The 20696-nt window shown below is 32.1% G+C and overlaps 2 protein-coding genes across 3 annotated transcripts; one reads left to right on the top strand and one right to left on the bottom strand.

Annotated features, from left to right (window-relative positions):
* Positions 1-377: 377 nt before the first annotated feature.
* On the top strand, positions 378-1636 carry LOC105799425 (NDR1/HIN1-like protein 6). Its single transcript, XM_012629979.2, has one exon. It carries the CDS (start codon positions 703-705, stop codon positions 1462-1464), a length of 762 nt encoding a protein of 253 aa, XP_012485433.1. The 5' UTR covers positions 378-702; the 3' UTR covers positions 1465-1636.
* Positions 1637-16569: 14933 nt separating this feature from the next.
* Positions 16570-19491, bottom strand: LOC105799423 (serine carboxypeptidase-like 45). Of its 2 annotated transcripts, XM_052621374.1 has the most exons (11): positions 19216-19491; positions 18931-19032; positions 18759-18854; positions 18565-18657; positions 18388-18458; positions 17953-18297; positions 17732-17856; positions 17566-17655; positions 17364-17481; positions 17089-17273; positions 16570-16947 (listed from the first exon to the last, which is right to left on the bottom strand). In XM_052621374.1, exons 1-10 carry the CDS (start codon positions 19445-19447, stop codon positions 17127-17129), a joined length of 1419 nt encoding a protein of 472 aa, XP_052477334.1. In that variant the 5' UTR covers positions 19448-19491; the 3' UTR covers positions 16570-16947; positions 17089-17126. The 2 variants fall into 2 exon arrangements, with proteins under 2 accessions (XP_052477334.1, XP_012485430.1); XM_012629976.2 differs by lacking the exon at positions 16570-16947 and having other exon boundaries at positions 16966-17273.
* Positions 19492-20696: the final 1205 nt, after the last annotated feature.

Here is a 20696-nt window from a genome sequence, read left to right as displayed (position 1 = left end):
TATGGTGAATTCAACCCGAAACTAAAATTTTATGTATTCTTCAAGGTCCATTTGGATTAAAAAAAGTAAAGAGTAAGAGTGCAAGCAATGATCCTAACAGGTGTTGAGGACTTGAGATAAAGAGATTGAATCGATTTTTTAATTATTGTAGAATTGGTAACCAATCATTAAGAATGTAGAATAAGAAATATATATTAAATGTGGGAGGTGGTGACGTGGTTTAAGAAACAAACGAAGGAGTCCAGAGGTTTGGACGCAAAGAAAGAGGGTATGGTTTATGTTTACTACCATCGCGTTTGAAGAAAATGAAATCATAGTTTTATAGGGCGGCATTCAGAAATATTCTGTTATTTCATTGGGTAGTAGTTCCAGGGTTTTCAACACAAAAGCTTACGCGTGCAAGAAAAAGGGTAGTGGGAAAACAATTTCAAACGTCATTGCTACACCTGCAGCTTAAGAAATTACAAAGTCCCTATGGTTGTGAACAGCATGAGATGCTGCAATTTCGTCGCAATTTGAACGCCCGCGATTAGGTTAGGTGAATGAATGTTTGAAACCAAAGTTAATTAACCCACCGCCCACAACCCAACGAATGAAAGTCAAATTAAGGAAACTCCCATCGCATGACTTCATCAAAATCCATTGCTCTCTATCTATTTATTTCTACTTCTATTTCCTCAAGCTTTCTTGTAAACTTCCAATATGTCATCGATGGCGGATCAACAGAGAATCCATCCCGTCCTGGATGTCGAAGCACCGCCACAAACCTCCCCAACAGTTCCCTTGGTGCCCCAGGGCACGTCGAAATCCGATGACCAATCATATCCACCTTTCCATCGTACTTATCCACCTATGAACTCCAAACCTCCCAAGAAGAGAAGCCGTTGCTGCAAGTGCTTGTGTTGGACCCTGTCTCTTCTCTTGCTGCTCATCCTTATTCTGGGGATTACCGTTGGCATTTTGTTTCTTGTTTTCCGACCGAAGCTACCTAAATATTCTATTGACAGGTTGCAGATAAGCCAGTTCGATCTTAATTCTATGGACTCTACCTTATCCGCTACCTTTAATGTTACCATTACTGCCAGGAATCCCAACGAAAGAATCGGAATCTATTACGAAGGAGGTAGCCATCTAAGCGCGTGGTACACTGAAACCAAGTTATGCCAAGGGTCAATGCCAAAATTCTACCAAGGTCACCGGAACACGACGGTGCTGGTTTTGCCTTTGTCAGGACAAATCCAAAACGGTACAGGTTTGATCATGGCGGTGCAAGAGCAGCAACAGCGGACGGGAAACATCCCATTGAGACTGCGGGTGAGTCAGCCTGTGAGGGTTAAGCTTGGGAAGTTAAAGCTCATGAAAGTGAAGTTCTCGGTTAGGTGCGGGTTAGTGGTAGACGCTTTATCTGCTAACAACGCCATCACAATTCAGAGTAGTAGCTGCAAATTTAGGCTTAGATTGTAGAGTTCCTAATTTCTAACACCCGCCATATTTTTTTACATTTATGTTCCAGAAATAAGGAGGGTTTTAATATATATATGCGGTTTTGTTCTCCTCCATGCTATATACTTCAGTTTGTTGTTATATTTGTAATGGTATTGGTATTCTATATATTCTTTTTTCTTTTTTTGTGAAAGATTATGGTCCGATACCCATTTCTGATCTCCTTGATTTGTGGGATCATTACAGGGATATTCTCATTTGATTTTGTAGCCAAACCATCTCAATTTCCAATGCTGTTTATGGAAAACTAAACAATCTTTTACTCCTCATTTGTGCATTAGTTCTGTACAATGGGTTGCTAGTGCGACACAGATTTTGTCGTCGAAGACGGGAACCAAACAAATTTTTGCCAATATACATGCATGCACATACATGTTGGTTGGTTAGGCTATGTATGAGAAATTCTGGAATTTAATTAGCAATTGATCCAAGGTAAAGAACCCATTGCTTTGAAGGAAGCTAGCTAGTTAAGTAACTCTATTGGAGAAGATGGATGGATAGTATCTCTTATTGGGGCTTCAATCTCGAGTTCATTAATTCTAGTTCCCTTAAAATTAAGTAACTCCATTGCAGAAGACGGATGCGTGTTGAACTTGAATAGTATTTCTTATTGGTGTTTCAGGCTCGAGCTCTAGTCCCCTTATAATTAAGCAACCTCTTTCTAATTTACGTCAATTGGGTTTGGGGACCAAGTCTTGTGTTGAAGGGAAATTTTGATATTACCATTCACTTGTATGAAATCTTTTAATATTTATAGGTGAGGATGACTTTCTCTTAACTTCAGGTCTTGCCATGTGTACGGTGTAAGTCTCATCATGATCCATCACTTAAGAGGCATAATACCTTCTAGGTAAGCAACAATGGAATGAAGACAAACTAAGCAAGCTTCACATGTGAATCTTATAAAGAAAAACCCAACACTTATTCTTGGCTAGACAGATTTAAAGAGTGACAAGTGTCTTACATATGTCTTCATGAATCTTTAATTCTAGTAAACTTTCACTTTTGACGAGATCAAGGTAGTCTTATAACAAAATTGCGGTGACGAAAGACCAAGGTACTTGTAATAAAAAAAATGCATACATGTCTGTTTGATTGCCAGTAAAATATTTTCCGTAAAATGATTTCTGGAAAATGTTTTACTTTTCTGTAAAATGATTTACTGGAAAATATTTTCTGGTGTTTGATTGAATCATGTAAAATATTTTCTGCTTTGCTTGGCGATTTTTTGAAAATATTTTTCGGAAAAGTTGTTTTTACATATATTAATATATATTAATAAATTTTTATATTTTAAATTATTTTTACATATATTGCAATGATTTATTTATAATAATACTCAATTATTAAGCTACAATATTAATCGTTATAAATTGAAAAAACTAATATCAAATAAATTATTTGTAATTGTGTTAAAAAACAAGTATTGAATAATTAAAAAACAAGTTCTTGAAAAATCGATAAACAAAAGCGCTTTTCACCGGAAATGAAGGAAGGAATGAAGGAGGCGATAGAGAGGAGAGCACGGAAAAGTCTTACGGAAATTGAAAGGGTAAGACATTTTCCTAAAATGTAACCCATTTTCCCTTGTTTTGGAGTTCATTTTCCAAATGGAAAATGTTTTCCGCCAATCAAACGTTGGAAAAGTTTGAAATGATTTTCCGGAAAATCAATTCCGTCAATCAAGCAGACAAGATGCAATCATCTTTATTGCTCATATACAAATTTACATTAAAATCCTTAAGATACAATAAATAAATAATTATTTATATGAAACATATTATAGATGGTTAAAAACATGAATGTTTAATAATTACATACACATATAAAATTAGTGTAATCTTTGGTCCAATCAAAAATAATTTTATTTGATCTAATAAAAATATTTTATCATTTTCTGTTTTCACGGTTCAATATAGATGGGTATCCATAACATATGTCTCTCTTCCTTTACTAAGTTTTTATCTTATTGAATTTTTCTTGACAAGGTTTTAGTAAGACATGTTTATAGAGAATAGTCATCAAAGGAAAGTGTTGTAATACATGCATTTTGCATGTTGTAGATGGCTAGATACATAAAAGACCAATAGCTTTTATCTCATCGGGTTTTTTATCACAAAGTTTTAATGAAATACATTCATAGTAAATAGTCATCCAAAAGGAAGTGTTGTAATACATGCATTTTGCATATTGTGGATGTCTAGATGCATAAAAGACCATTAGTGTGATTTATAAGATACATGTTATTATGAAATGTATATATTGAATTATGAAATGTATGATTCTTCCACATATTTATTACCAAAAGCCCAATATTAAAGATATATTTCAATAAAAGAAAAGGATAATAAAATATTAATGACATGCCTAGTTAGTGAAGAATTAGAATTATAAAAACATTTTATTTAACATCTTTGATCTTTCTCTAATTTTTTTATTGATGGCAAAAACATATATAACTGGGAACCAATTTACATAATAATCCCTTTTTCTTTTACAAAGCATAAATCATTTTCTCCTCTAGATTAGATTGGTTGATGAGCTTATAGTATATGTAATACCCAAATTTTGCCCAGCCCGAGCCCAACTATTAAAACCCAGATATGAAAAATATCAAATAAATAAAGGTCCAATAATAGTCCAGCCACAATTCAATACAATAGGCCCAATTTCAAAACACCCAAAATTTAAACCCAAACCCAAAATACATTATCCTGGCCCAAATACCCCTAGCCCAAAACTGAAACAAACAGAAACCCTAGGGTTTCTGGGGTCTTCAGCCCCCGCTTTCCCTCAGCCTCACGCACGCACGTGGCACCACTCACGTGAGCCTACGTACGCGCGCGCCCGCGCACATCCGTACGTAACACGTCCCCAACCCTGCACGCCGTACCTGCAAGAGACGAAGAAACGAGCAGCAAAGCAGACACCAACATCACACAAAAGGAGCAGAGAGAAAAGAAACAAAAATGACAGAACGGGGGTGATTTGTTTTCATTTTTATTTTTCATTTTTCTGTAAATAGAGACTATAAAAAGACCAAGAGCGTACTGTAACGGACACACGCATTCAATATACAAAAATTGAGAATACAAAAATTCAAAAAACAGAGAAAGGTGATTTTCTGGGTTTTTATTCCTTTCTATTTTGCTTGTTGCTTGATTCTTTTCTTTACTTTCTTTTTCTAGTTTTTATGTCCATCAATCGTTGTTCAAAAGAGAAATATTAGAAAGAAAGGGAGGGACGTACCTGGTAGCGCGATCTTGGCCCTCTTCGCTGCCATCGGAGAACGGGCTAGGTTCGAGTGCCGTCTGAATGTTCTCAATGCACAGAGCGGCGCAGGGTTTTACTTTAGTTTAGGTTTTGTTTTAATGTTGTGGACGACAGTTTTTTTAGGGTTTATTTTAGTTTAATCGCAAGATTTAAAACGTCGTCGTTCGGAGCCCATACATTGGCACTGAAACGGTGTCGTTCGATAGCCCGATCCAGGCGGTGACCCGATCCAGGGTAGGATCCGCGCATACTGGACTAGGGGTCTATTTGCTTAATAGGTTCTTGCGTGTTCATCGAAATTTCAATTCTGATTTCCTTTAATTTATTTGTAATTGGTATCACACATTTGGTTATGTTTTCATTTAGATCCAAGACTATACGGCGTCGTTCAAGGCTGAGACTCGCGCGGTGACCCGACCTGAGGGCAGGATCCGCGCACTTGGGTTTATCAGTCTATTTGCGCGACAAGTCCCCCTTTCTTTTGTGTTGTTTCAATCTGGTTTTGTTTATTTTTTTTAATTTGTACCACACATTTGGTTTCGATTCCATTTTGATCCATATTTAAATGGTGTCGTTTTCTGTGTTTGGTTTTGATCTTTCTTTTTTTTTTTTGACGATTTGATATAATTTATATGTATATTTTGATGTTTTATCTTTGTTTTAAAATTCTTTAATATATTATATATCAAATATTTACGTAATAATATTTTTACATATAATAATATTCTTCATATACATATAAATTATTAATTATTTTAAAAAATGTTTTAATATTATGGTATTAGATATTATTAAGATTATGGATTTCAAAAGTTTTTAATATGTATATGTACGTATTTTAAATCGATTTTACTTATATGTAATTCATTTTTTTAAAAACTTACTTACGCATGAAATTTTTTATATACATATATATGTATGGTATATTTATATGGTTATGTTTGTATACTATTTTGTGAAATTAAAAATGTATATTAGTTGTTACTGAATTCGTTTCAAAATATTGTTCTATAATGTTATTATCATTTTATGTCAAGTTTATTTTAAGTTCATGTATAATGTGAATACAATTATTATTACTTTATTTGTATTTATTTATTGCTTATTTGTTATTTCTTAGTCTAAGTTTGAATTATCATTTATCTTTTGCATCATATATTTCTTTTAATTTTTTTTCCTATTTCATATTAAAAAGGCCTAGCGTTTATAATTCTCGAGAGAATTGCGCCCTAATTTACTGGGTTCTAATTTTTCTCGATGAATTTAAATAGCCATGTGCTTATTTTATTTAAACCATATCGTTTTAACTAAGCATTTAGGATTTCAAAATGTCGGATCCTAACTTACTAGATGTGACATTCTGTTATCTCGATGTTAAAATAAAGGCAATGTTTGATGTTTAAGAATTTCGAGAAAGTGAACCCTAACTTACTGGATTCGGATTTCTCGATTGACTTAAATAGTCAAGTATCCTTCTAAAAGCACATGATTTTCTAAAAAAGAACAAATTTAATTTTGAAGATTGAATGTTGACACCCTAACTCATTGAGTGTGACAATTTATCTCTTCGAAATGAATGCGTCTTATCATTAAAGTTTTCTCACCAAAGGATCGTATCTTAAAATCTTTTCAAAATTCGACAATAAAACATTGAACAATCAATTCGGTACCAATTTTGGGCGTCACGAGAGTGCTAACCCTTCCTCGTGCGTAACCGACTCCCAAACCTGTTTTCTCAAAATTTGTAGACCTAAAATCGCTTTCAAGGTGATCCGATCACACTTCACTAAAGACCGGTGGCGACTCCAATTTTTATTGTTTTTAAGTTTACTTACTATTTTTTTGTTTTTCACAAAAAGGGGTTTCGACAGTATAAAACACCATTACCCCTACCACAAGTATTTGCCTCCATTATTTCCCTTACAAGCATGTGATGTGATAGTTGTTTCTTTTTTCTTTCTAATTAGTATAATTAAAAAAAAGAGAGTAAAGAATAAAAATAGGAAAAAGACACGCTTAACATTCCAGCGAATTGGAGAGTGGAGAGATAAAAGGGTTCAAATGTACAAAATATATGCACTTCCTTGCAAAATCCACATTGGAAGTCATCAAAGATTATTATCAAAATGAGGAAGAAGATCAATCCTACCAGCAATTTCCACAATCAATTGGTGAATAGAAACAGTAAAAAATGCTAAAACACCAAAACTGTGCAAAACCATTGAATGAAACCATTTCAAAAGCCATCCTGACTCCCAAGGATGCTTCTATTATTGCATTGCAAGCATCACCATAATTCAGCCCGATGCAGTCTTTTTCTGCTGAAAAATGACAGCGTAGATGGGAATAATAATACCAATGCTAAAAGCTGTGAAAACACCAAGAGACATCTTCAGCTTCTGATTTTTTATCCTATCCAAGTTGTACATATGCTTAGCATGAAGGTAATATGGTTCATCATGCCCATGTGCATGGCCTCCCCCCATGCGCTTAATTGCAGTTGAATGAATCCCCCTATTGGCTGCTACAAACACAACAAAAATATATACCCATTGGAGGTTTTAACATAAAAGAATAACATCTTACAAGCCAAGTTCCTGAACAGTTTCTTTCAGCATCTGAAAATTCTGGAATTCATGCCCATAAGCTCAACAAAGAAAGACAGGCTCCAAATGGGAGCTAGAAGAGAACCATTGGCGTGCCTTTGAATGGTCCTATTTAGCTAAATTATAGACTCCATCTAGGATATGACTATTCATTTTAGACTTGATATGGTATCATCAAGAGTAAAGAGAGTTATTTTCACAACAAGAAATATTATGCATTGCATTCTAAAAGCCAATTAACCACCTTAGACAACTTCCAAAACCTACATAACGAAATTGCAATTAAGGTTCCTTTTATATTTGCCAAGCAATAAATAGCAAAGCAGACAAGATTATTGCAAGTTGTGTTCAACTTTCAGCTCATAGCCATTACTCTACCAATCCAGGCACGGGTTCTTTATGAGTCTCATTCAAACCCAAAGTCGGCAGATTTAGCATCCAATCATTCTCCAAAATCAATGGAATCATTGCATTTTTTAGCAAATATCGTGCCTGAGAATGTCAGGTAGACATTCATTTGTTGAAGAGGAGAGAGAAAGTAGTCAATTCAACTAGAGAGCGCTGAAAGCCACCAGTGGCCACAATAATCAGATGAAAGGGTTTGCCAGTTAAAAGTTAAGAGTAACATGCAACGCTAGAGATGGTCACATAAATGCAAAATAAAAAGCACCTCAAACACTTAAAAATAGAAAACGCAAAGCTTATATCATATGAACAAAAAAAAGCTACTAAGGCCCAGAAATTTTGACATCGCACAGAAGTTGCAAAAGCAACATTATTTAAATAAAAAAACAATAAGATAATAGTCATAATCGCTGGTTAAACCTATAAGCAAATGCAACAATAATGGATGCTTGAAACCAACATATAATGAATGACCATAGAGTTCACAATTGACATCTAAAGCCCCATCTAGCATTGTTGTTGACACAAAACTTAAGGTTAAAAGTTGCATTTCACTGCAACCACAATGCCAAACAGGTAAAAGCCAAGAAAATAACAGCTTTGTGGTTTAGAAGCTAGGTTTTGAATAAAATAAATATTGTTTTTCATATCTCTTAAAACTTTTTGACATTTCAATTTATCGCAACATTTCTCGGCAATAAAGTGAAATTAATTCGAATAGCTTCAATCAGTTCTTGACGCATTAGGTTACCACATTGATAAACACACAATAATAAAGAATTCCAAACATCCAGATGATTATCTTCCATTCTTTACTTATATTTTCATAGCCAAAAACAAAACCTAATTAAACTAAAAAAAAAAAACCAAAATCGCTACTGGATCACTAACTTGACTTGGAGAAAAGAGATTGAGACGAAGAATTCAGAATCTTAGAAACCGATCTAAGGCCACCGTTCAACGCCATTGCTTCTTCACAAAGATATGAATTGTAACGATTGGTGTTTGCCTAGTTCCACAAATAGCTGGCCTTTTCGCAACTCTACCATGCCCTTTATTTATATATTCAAAGGTGTGGACTGTGCACACGTGTCATTGGGCCAACACCTTTATATTATATCAAGTAAATATTTCTGACTAATTCTTTTAAATATTAATTGAATTAATAACCATTTTAGTTTTGGTTTTTTAGGTTAAATACGAATTTTAAATCCATCCACCAATAATCAATCATGTGAACCGATTACTCTCAATACAAGAATGATTTATAGGTGGAATGAGTTTTAATTCAGTTGATTTAATCGTTAACTCCTTAAATTTTGATATATGGTTATATTGTATAAAACGATTAAATGGTAATTAAAATTAGTTAGAATATGCAGATATATTGATGTTTATTGGTTATTGTATGGATTGCTTCGAGCATTCGGGTGTATTGACATTGTTGCGCTTTGTGTATTCAGAGTTCGGTTGATATTGTTTAAGTTGCGTACTATGCACAATGATATTGTCATAATTGTGACACTTGCACCGTTATTTATTGATCGACATTGGTAGTTCAGTTGGACATTCATGTGTCTGAACATTTTTTTTCTTGTACTACTTGGGAAAATCGACTGAATAAATTAATTAATCAAACTGTCTTTGATGCAATGAAGTGATTGAAACTAGTTTATTATGGTTGTAGTGTTATTGAAAGCTTTGCAATCAGATACTTGCACTTAGTAAATTCTATCATGCTTTGAAATAGTATTGAGCAAATTTCACTCAGTGCATCAATTGATTGTTGCCGTGCGCAAGATCAAGGTAGTGAGGAGGGGACTTTGTGGTAGCAATACTCTTGAGCTCATTCACACTCTATGAGCAATATGAACACGACATGATATGAACACGATAATACAATAAATTTTTAAAAAAAATGAGAATACAACTTCGCGATAAAAAGTATTTTTATAATGTTAAAACACATTGAATAAATGAAAATATTAACACTTCTCATTACACAAAATATAAACTACATTTTTATAATTTCAATGTCATTAAACAAAATCTCTATCTACCTTTAAAAATTATGTGATTTAGAATTGAAAGGGTTAAAATGCCATACTAGAAAAAAAGAAAAGAAAAAGGATTTGGTTATTTGACAATATTGCAATGCCATTAAATTAAAGGTTGGGGTTAAATTTGGAAGATTATTTGTATAAATTAAAATATAAAAGTTTATTATATATATCAAAGCTATACATGAATTATGATTTACTGTTTAATTGGATATACAAATTTTGAGTCTGCATTTTGATAAATGAATATTAAATTTAGTTCAATTTTCTTAAATCATTAACACCGTATTTGGTGTAGTATCATTTTAGGCTTATTTTTACATATGCAAAAAGAATTTATTTATCTAAGATGAAAAGTATTCGATTTATTTATTTTAAATGTTTATAATTGAATAAAATCAAATTTTATACATACAATTAAAACAAATTAAATCTGATGTATTGTGTAAAATTGATACTTACCTCTATAATTAACATTGATTGAATCCAAAATTATTGTTTAATTAAAGAAATATGATTTCTTTCTTGCAATGTTGAGTTGAACTAAGTTATGATGCGAATGTACATTAGGCATATCATTTATAAATATTTTATAGCCCATCCCTTTTGTGTTTAAAATATTATAAATTTGTATAAAGCATTACATGCTAACAATTTATTTAATGGGAAAATAGTTAGCGTAGTAGAATTTTTAGACTTCACAAGTAAAGTCGGAGGTTGACAAGTGTCTTATAGAAGTATAGTAAAATATTAAAAAATTTAAAAGGATATATGGCGGTTTTAAAGTGCTTGTGAAATAAAAAACACTAGCCCTTTATTTAATATGAATTTTAACATGTTGATATATTTATATTCTGCTTATGCTATTTTTATGCGGTGGATATGTAACTATGTTTCATATAAATTTGTCATAATGATTTAATTATTAATCTACATATATTTACTTAAAGTTTGATATTATATTTTTTATTTAAAGTCTTAATCCAGCGAAGAGCATATATTCTAGTATGTCGTCATTTTCAAGTTCAATCTATACCCTTAATAAAAAGACTTGTAACAAAAGATGCAAAAAGAGAGCACTTTTCAAGTTCCATTCGGTTTTCGTTTGTGAATTTCTTAAACTGAGCTATTTTGAGAAATCAAATTGAGAGGTTTTCGGAAATGGGTATGGTAGTGGATTAGAGAGTTATTGTTTGGTAATTAGACATTAATTAGAACTTATGCACTAAATTGTAAGATTAACAAAATTAGAACTAGTGAGGGGTTTATTTAATGCGTGAATATTAAAAAGTATGATTTAGAGAGTTAGGGGTATTTAAGTAGTAATTTTCCCAAACCCTTGTAGCAAAATCCCCATTTGGAATTTGCAAGAGGGAACAGTTTTTGGGGAGTTACTTTCACGAGTTCTTCCAAAAAAAACTCTCAAATTCTCTTCATTCCAATTTGCTTTTTCAACTCAACTTATTGATTTCAATTGATTCAAATCCAAGGCAATTTATTCAATTGTTTGCTAATTTTTCATTTTCCCTAATTCTTTTTTTTCAATTGCACCTTTTTTGAAATTTTATTAATGTTTTTATAATTTTAATGAATTGTTGACCTGAGATATAAAAAATAGTGACACATCATCAACTAAACACACTTGGGGTATCAATTAACGTTTGGCATTGACCGTTACTCAACCAACAATCACGTCAACATTCCTATCTAAAAAATGATTTATTTGAATTAATATGCAACAATAAGGGTGCAATATAAAAATTAAGACCAAGTAAACATTAAGAGTAAAATTTGTAATTACATATTTCATTTATTTCTTTCATTAAAACAAGAATTTTTATAAAATAATTTTGGGAAACTCTCTTTTCTCTTTTCTTTGTTTCACAACAGCTTGGTGCAAGAAGAAGAAATTGATTTTGATTTCTTTGTTGAATTTTGATTTTTTTCAGTAAAGCAAAGGTTTTTCTAACATTAATCAATGATCGTTAATCTTTGGAACATGATTATTGAATTTATCTCCATTTATTTTCCATTTTAAAGCAAATTTCAAATTAGTGAGGGAAATTTTTTATTTATGTAACTCTTGTTATTTTAGAACTTGATTTAGGTTAGTAAATGAGTTTAAAATGGAGTGTGATATTTAAGAATCAAGTTAGAATATTATTGGGTGAGAATTGCTTAAGTTTTCATTGTTGAGAGTTTTAGATGTTTTCGGTATAGGGAGATTGAGTTGGTGTTGCTGTTGGTTTTTGGACATTTAGAAATCCCTAATGTTGTTTCTAAGATTAGATTCTAAACTCGGTTAAGTTCAATTATGTTCTCTTAAGTTTTCAACAGAATCGAGATAGCTCTTACTATATCAATTTGCATATTATTATTAATTTTAAGAGGTTTTAATGCTTGATATATGTTCCTCTAACTTTATCTTACTATTTCAGTTGATTATTGTAGCCAAGAATGTGACCGAGACATTGACGGCCAATGGAAAGGAAAAATTGTTGAAACTTGAAATTTTGGTTTGTGCTAGCTTTAACTAAATTCCTAGTATAATGTCTTTAAGAGATTTAGTTTAAGATGCTGTTGATATATTGTTGTCATCTGACTTGATTGGGTGTGCCATGACTATGCCTTCAATATTTATAGTGTGATGTAAAATGAAATTGATGCTATGTTTTGAAGTGATGTTGGATGAATTATATTAATTATGGATAATACTTTATGTTTTAATGTGTTCTAATTTCAAAATGTCTTATTAAACAATGTCAAATATGATCCGAGTACATTTGATATGTTATAGGATTTGTTTGGTGTCAGATGAAGTATTTGTCACTTATGTGCATATCATTAGGCGCTTGTGCATGTAAATACATTTTGACACTTGTGTGCATCATTATGGAGTGTTAGGGGAACATGGCTTTTATGCTTGATTAACACTTGTATGCATCATGTGGAGTGTTAGGGTTTAATCCGTGCATTCGTGGTTAATACTTAATGCACACTTTAGTCCTTGAAGTTTACTACTTATTTTACTTTGCCCCTAAAGTTTTTGTTGGTCCACTTCAATCCTTAACGTTATCATTATTGCATGGCGGTGATATTTATTGTTTATTTCCTTGCTTTGTAACCGTCCATTTGATTTTTGGATAATGATTTTTATAATGTACTCGCATTTACTTAGCGTGTCGATTTCTTTATCAAGTGCCTTACATGCTTGAGTGAATATTGTTATAAGGCTACAATGATTATTGAAAAATGTGTTGGAGACATGGAGGTGGTATTCAGGATTCAAGTTGGATGTTATAATGATATTGTATAGTAGATTAAGCCTACGCCATGATGAATTTTGCTGAGGTAGGTAGATTTTGCGTTGTTGGAGATTTTTGATACGTTGGACATGATCTTTAACTAAGCTTTTATGTATCAAATATGTTGAATATGGTCTTACTGCATTTTAGACACGTTAGGTTGGATGTTGAGACTTAGCTTGCTACACTTTTTGCTTTATATTTGTAGTTTTGGATTTGGGTATCCATACCTCAAGATTAGGTAGCGAAATCTCATAGGGTGAGTCACCACGGTTTCGATATATTGGAAGTCAATAACTGAAGTAAGGGAGAGCAAATTTTGGTTAAAATTGATGAAATCAATTAAACCAACTCAATCGATTTAGTCGGTTTCGATTTGAGCAGTTTGTTCAATTTTTTATATTATGGGTTTGACTTTGTTGATTATTTTGATTAGTTATCGGTTTTAAAATTTTCATATTGACCCAATCGAAAGAACGATTTAATTTAATATATTTTTAATTATTTAAAATATATTTATAATTTATAAAATAATATTATTCAAGCCCAATAACTAAAGCTAGTTACCTAATCGAACACACCGACCTAAAGTCGATATTTGTTGATTATGGTTGATTAAGTTAATTCAATAAAAAAATCAACCGAAAAAACTAAATGCTTTCATATAATTAAGGGTCACAAGTATCAGAACCCGTTCTTAAAGATATCGGTACAAGGTGTCTAAGTACCGATACTTTTGACCTTGCATGTACTGATACTTGTGATTTGTTGTACCGGTACCTTGCAACTTGAGCTATTGTTTTCTAATTTGCATGTCATGTGTCAATACTTTGGGTGTAGATTACTCGAGACTCAAATGATTTTATAAGGTCATTATTCCTTGTAATTAGTAATGAATGATCTATGCTCAATTTTATGCGACAATAAATATTTGATAAATGTTTAGAACATGTAAAGATTCTATGCAATTATTGTTTGGGTTGCTCAATGACCAATGTGCCACTTCATATCCAAGTTGGGTCTCTGGATTAAGTATAAGATGTTACATTTAGAATCCATAATTGTTTTTGTCACTAAAGTTTATAGAAGAATGTCACTTGGAGTTAAAGTACTCTCAAAGGTGGCATGAAGGCAGGGGCAAAATCAAGATTTGTTTTTAGAGGTCGAAATTAAATTGTAATTTTTGCGATAGTCAAAATATAATTTTACCATTTGAATAGCCTATAATTTTTTATAATTTTTAAAGGATTTAATAGAAACTTTATCATTTTTAGGAGGCCAAAATACAATTTTACTTCTACTAATTTAAATTTTAAAAATTTTAAAAGATCTAAATAAAAAAATTTTCTATTTTAGAGGCGCCGGCACTTGCGAACCCCCTAGATACAACCCTGCCCAAAGGAAAGCATTTTGCAGCTAATTTTGAAGTTGCAGATAGTGATGAGGAGCAAGCGCAAGAGTTAGGGTCAGTTCTTCATTGCTTAAAAAAAGCAATTTTGACTCCAAAAGCACTTTTGAAAGAAAAGCTATGAAGAACAAGCTGCTTTTAATGAAATTTTAGCTTTTAAGATCTTTCAAAAGACTTCGAAAAGGAATGAAAAGAAGAAGCTAAAAATTTTAGCTTTTCCTCTCCCAAAAGCACTCTTGGTGCTTAATTATTTTTTCACCCCTCCAATAACATAATATTTTCCTTTTTTTTCTTTGTGCTTAATTACAATTGTGTTAAAATCATTAATTAAAATAAAAAATATTTCTTAAAATACTAATTACAAATATTTAATGGTTATATTTAAATATTTAAAATATAATTTATATATTCTAATTAAATTTTATAAATAATTAATATTTATTGCTTAAAAATATTTACAATTTATATTTTATATATTAAAATATTAACAACAAGTTATAATATTTTTTATATTATTACTAAAATATAATAATATTAACTAATTTAAATATTATTTAAATGCATATTTGTTACTTGATAATAACATGTCTAAAATGAACATTTTATTTCTCAAAAGTACTTTTTGACAGCAATGCTAAACACTCAAATTTTAAATCAAACTTTTCAAAAATACTTCTAAAAAGTACTTTTCAAAAGTAATAAAGAACTGGCATTTAAATGTGTGAGCTCGTACAGAACGTGTTACAACTGCTCTTGTCATTGTTGGTCAAAGTTTAGCTTTTGAGATGAGATTGATTGAGCATTTGGATGTGAGATTGTTAAACATGACGGGACCATCGCTTATTTGAAAAATCAGCTAGAAGTAGTGGAAAAGTTGAAGACCCGTGCCGTGAGATTCAAGCTGGATATTTTTGTGAAACAGTTAAAAAGCCTTTGGTAAATTTATGAACAAAAGGGGAGAGTGGCTTTCTTGTTATTTTGGTTTGGATGTTCTTCATACTTTGATTTATTGTTGGTTTTCTTTCAGACTTTGAAATTATTGTTTATTTGGGGTTTGTTGTTGATTTTTGGGCTATATTGTATTAGGGGTGAAGCTAAAAAATTCTGGTCGAAATTAAATTATAATTTTTATTATAATAAAAATATAATTTTTAAAAGATTAAATCAAAATTTTGTTATTTTTAAAAGAGGTCAAAATGTAATTTTATTTTTATTAATTTAAAATTTTAGAATTTTTAAATAATTAAAATAAAAAAATTCATTTTAAAAGTGCGGGCCCTACTAACCTCTTAGATTCGCCTGCCTGTCTTGTATCAACTCCTTTCTTTATTATTATTATTAATGACTCTCATTAATGGTTAAATTACTTTATCATATTTTATAGTTAAGTTTGCTGGATTAAGGGTAGTTGTTTTTCCGTCTAATGTTTTGATCCTTTGATTTGGTTTTGTTCAAAAATTACTAAATGGAGAGATTGTTGGAGCTGTTATGATTGTAGTTATAATTGTGCCCATAACTGTTCAAGAACTATAACTTCTCATATTTATTAGTAGTAATCTTTTGAAGTAAAACATTTGAGCCATGGTTAAGGTGATTTTATGGAAGTATGTTGGGGCATTTATGTTTGCCAATTTAATGTATAAATAAATCATTAAGGTTGGATTGATCCAGATCAGATCTCTTATTTTATAGAGATTGGAACGAGTGATTTGAAGAAATATCTTGAAGATATTTTATTTGGTTATTTTAGTGGGGACTATAATTGTGATCGATATGTATGTTAGCAAGTCAAGAATGCTTATATATGTAAGATTTGTATAGGTTAGTAGCACTTTATTCTTTTCATAAGGAATTTGTTTAGTAAGTGCATTTTTGTAAGAAAAATAATTGAATCATTTGGTTTTACAGTTGAGTTTTCAAAAGAAAAACTTAATAACAGTGGGTAGTAAGACTTAAATCATTCTTTGTACGCGATTGAAGATAGGGGATTAACAAATAAACGCAAATAATTACCGAACTGCTTAATTGATTGCCTTCAATTGTTATAAAACAGCTCCTTTTATCCCTTACAAAAGCTGTTGCTACATGTACTAACTAGACTTAGAAGTCGTTATTTGCAGCACTCAAAGTCTGAGGTCAGAAGAAAATAAAAGCCTTAATATACGGGACCATGGAATAGACCATGAAAGTAAACAACAAAATTTAGAAGATAAAACATGGAATCCAATGTTGAGCTATGTATAAAGTGTGAAACCATTTTCCAATTTGTCAGGCTGACCCCCCAACATCCTTTTTCGAATGTTGCAAAAGTAATTGCTTTCAAGGCCATGCCAAAAAAGAAGTGTGAAAAAGCTAGCAACAATTCAACAAGACGCCATGGAAGGAATCTGAGATGCAAATGGAAATTAAAACAAAAGAAAGGGGTAGTATTGTTAATCCATGGATTTTTGTTTTTTGATTGGAAAGCACATCCGTGTATGAAAACTTTCATTATTTAATTATTAAAGATTGCCAATGGCAGTACATACTGCTGAAATAAAAAAGGCATATGGATCCATGGGAACGCTCAAGCTTCTGGCAGTGGTTTCCCACTAAGAACTGCCTTAAACAGTGCCATTGATCGCTCTGGCTGTGAAGCTGGAGCGGTGTGTGAAGCTCCTCTGATGGTGGCAAAGGACAAGATATCACCATAAACTTGTGTCCACCCACCAACCTGGGGAAGCAAAAACGGTTGAAGAATGTAATTAATAATATTTGGTTTCCATTGGTTTACTGGTATAACTCATATTGTGACTTGGCTTACTTGTTTCCCTTCGAACCAAGGTCGGTAAGGCACCGTTGTTTTAAGTCCCAATGCTTTGGCTAGTTTATACACTAAGTTTCTGGTACCAGTAAATGGGATAACAGAATCCTGATCTCCACTGTCATAGCATGTTGATAATGATTTAAGTCCAATTACTGTATAAGGTAAAAGCTACAGCCATTTATAAACAAGCATATAATACCTGTAAACCATGACGGGAATACCGGACTTCACTATTTTACCAACAGTATAAATTGTTGGTGTCTCTAGGTCGTCCATGTATTGCACAATCCTGGAATTAGGACATCAAGTCAGTACCAACTACCAACTAATACCGGTCTTCACTAGGAATATTGAGAAATGATTACTTGTTACATAAGTTCCAGCTGGTGATTCCAACAAGTTTTGCATGTAAAGCTTTCTGCACATCTTTCCTGTTCAAGTATTTGGTTGTTTTGTCTTCTATACAAGGGTCTGCTTCCACTTTAACTTGCTAATCACCGTGAAATATCAGTAAATTGATAAATAAGGAAAGGTTATATAAAATGGCTTGCAATGTTGGCTATTGCAATATAAGCCTTAATTTCACCTGTTGACTGAACCCATCCAGTTGAGAATGAAGAGATGATGAAAACTGAGGTCCTAAAAACATGGGATGACTGAATATTGCCATCGGTGACTGACCAGATGATAGACATACATCGGCGATCACATCGTATTTGTCAACAGATTTACCAAGTTCCTCTGCAACTTCACTGTAAACAGATAGACAATCAGATGAAAACGACTGTGTCAAAGCCTCCCTCATGAGTCGAGAAGAGTTGCAAAACGAAAGGAGTAGCTCATAAGCTGAATCTGATATTAGGCCATGAGACCAATAATATTGATCTGCAGAGTTCATATCTGTAACGAATTCTAGAAGCGGATTCCCTATCTGCATTCATGAAGATTAAACAAAAAGTTTTATTTAGGCAAAATTCAAATTCAGTAAAGTGGGATAAACTGCAAATTTCCATGTGCTTACAGCTATCCCTTTCAGATTCAGCTTCAGTTTGGAGTGAATGATGTGCAGTGTAAGTTGTGGAACATAGTGCCCTGTTATGGTATAAGTCATTAATGTCTGTCCAGTTTGGGGAAGAAGCATATAACTCATAAGCTAATCAAATTTTTAAGTAGTTGCATTAATCTGAGATGAACATACCTGCATAACTTTCTCCTGTGATGTAGAAATCTCTATTCTTGTATTGAGGGAACATCAGTAACCACCTCTCCAGGAAAACAAAATTGTCTCTTGCTTGAAAATTAGACCACAACATTGAAATCCATTTCCTTGTTAGAAGTCTGATGAATACAATCAATTTCTAGCATCCTTTAAGCCAGTTTATATATATATACCTACTACTTCATCGTTTAAATCGGTGTAAAATGAGTTATTAGCCGAATAAGAGAAGCCAACTCCTGCCGGTGACTCGAGGTACAGCATATTAGCTTCTGCAACAAAATACTGTCAAAGATTAATTGAATGAAGTAAGAAAGTAATAGCTAGCTAGTAATGCTGTAGCAAGACCTTTATTCCAACTGTGGGCGTTTTTGGTTAAAGTCTTTCCATTTGGCTTAAAGGGTCCATGTTCAATAAAAGCTCCTGCTCCAACAGATGAACAACCAGGGCCTTGAAGAATCAAACAAAACTATACATCAATCTTCCCATATATTCTTTTACTCAAAAAGAGAAAAACTGGCATGCACATCAATGAATGAATTATGGAAAGGGTGCAGAGAAAAGTGAAAGTGGGTTAGTTAATAAATGAATGATTTAAAACTCTAACAGGTAACAGTGCATGTAAAAGTTTACCTCCGTTTAGCCAAAGGACAAGTGGTTTAGAAGCAGGCATGGTTTCTGCTTCAACAAAGTAGTAAAACAGAGCTCTCTGCCTGTGCGGCTTCTCATCATGGACGGTAACATAGCCAGAGAAGTGTTGGAAACTGACTTTGGGTTGGCCAGGCAAAGCTACTATTTTATCAGCTCTGGAGAAACAAACATGCAGAAGAAGAGTAACAAAGCCTACCCATTTCCCAGATTTCATGTTTTACAAGAAGGTTGTGGTAAAAGAATATGACTAAGCCGCCTCTCAAATACTCAATTATTAATATCAAGAAAATTATTGACAGGCAAAAGATACTAGTGGCACCCCACCATGGAAAATCGGATGACCCCGGGCCAACTCACAATAACCCTATAAATTAACTGTAAAATCTGTACATACACTTGACATTATAATTCTAGTTATTAACACTTTACAGCTAAAAAGAAAAACAATATAGTACTAATATTTAAAAACAGAAGATTGAGTTGGTGCCAGGAAGTGATAAAAATGAATTCAGTCCATAAATTCATTAAATTGATTATTGCTCATGTTTAGAAAGTGAAGAACACAGAAGAACAAACCTAAAGGGATGCTCAAATGCACTCCCATGCTAAAATCACTGTTTGGAGGAAGAATTTGCAGTCTTTTGAAGAGCTATAGTTGGGAGAACCTTTATCTCTTTACCTGGTCGTCCAAAGTAGGGTGCGCATTCGATCGAATCGAATCGAAAAAAAATTTTTTGAGTTAATCGAGTTTTCGAATCTCATTTTATCATCCTAACTTTATTTGAAGTTTTCTCGAATCGAGTCGAGTGAGATGAAATTCGAATCGAATATATTTATTCGAGTTAAATTTTAAAAAATAATTTTGGGTCTTTGTAACCACTGTCACCCATCGTAATAAAATTTGTCCACCTTAATCAATTTTTTTATTAACTTTCATCACCTCATAATTTATTTATTAATTTTTTAAATATTGGTTAGCTTCTCTACTTGCTTAGTTGTTTCAATTATCTTCAGATTCTTATATTTTGGAATTAAAAAAAATATTAAATGTAAAAATATGATTTTTTAATAAAAGTTATTTTAAAAATAAAATATGAAATTGATACCAATATAAAATTTTAACACGAATATTTTATGGCATAATTAATAATTCAATTTTAATATAAATATTCAATATGACTAAACAATTCAATAATATAAATAATATAAAATGTGAAATTTAATTTAATAATATAAATAGTAGATATAAATAAAATTATTACTATTTATGTTTAGTGATTTTTTTTAGATAATTTTGATTTTTTATTTGAGAGTAAAGGGTGAGAAGTAAAAGTTTAGGGGAAAATAAAAAAAATTTGGGGAATAAAAGTTTGAGGGAAAGTAAATAGGAGAGTAAAATTTTGGAGGAAAAATATTAAAAAAAAATTGGAGGGGGGAGGGTTTGGGGTAGATGAGAGGTGAGA

Source organism: Gossypium raimondii, chromosome 9 (assembly GCF_025698545.1).
Source record: "Gossypium raimondii isolate GPD5lz chromosome 9, ASM2569854v1, whole genome shotgun sequence".
Classification (NCBI taxonomy): domain Eukaryota; kingdom Viridiplantae; phylum Streptophyta; class Magnoliopsida; order Malvales; family Malvaceae; genus Gossypium; species Gossypium raimondii.
This window is presented reverse-complemented; position numbering and strand designations above follow the sequence as displayed.

What these genes read in the sequence shown, in the direction of transcription:
- LOC105799423 (XM_052621374.1), bottom strand. Translation starts at nt 19,447, where the DNA reads ATGAAATCTGGGAAATGGGTAGGCTTTGTTACTCTTCTTCTGCATGTT. An exon ending in TTTAAACGATGAAGTAGTAG is followed by an intron (nt 18,658 to 18,758) that starts GTATATATATAT and finishes CTAATTTTCAAG; the next exon opens with CAAGAGACAATTTTGTTTTC. An exon ending in CACAGGAGAAAGTTATGCAG is followed by an intron (nt 18,459 to 18,564) that starts GTATGTTCATCT and finishes ATACCATAACAG; the next exon opens with GGCACTATGTTCCACAACTT.
- LOC105799425 (XM_012629979.2), top strand. Translation starts at nt 703, where the DNA reads ATGTCATCGATGGCGGATCAACAGAGAATCCATCCCGTCCTGGATGTC.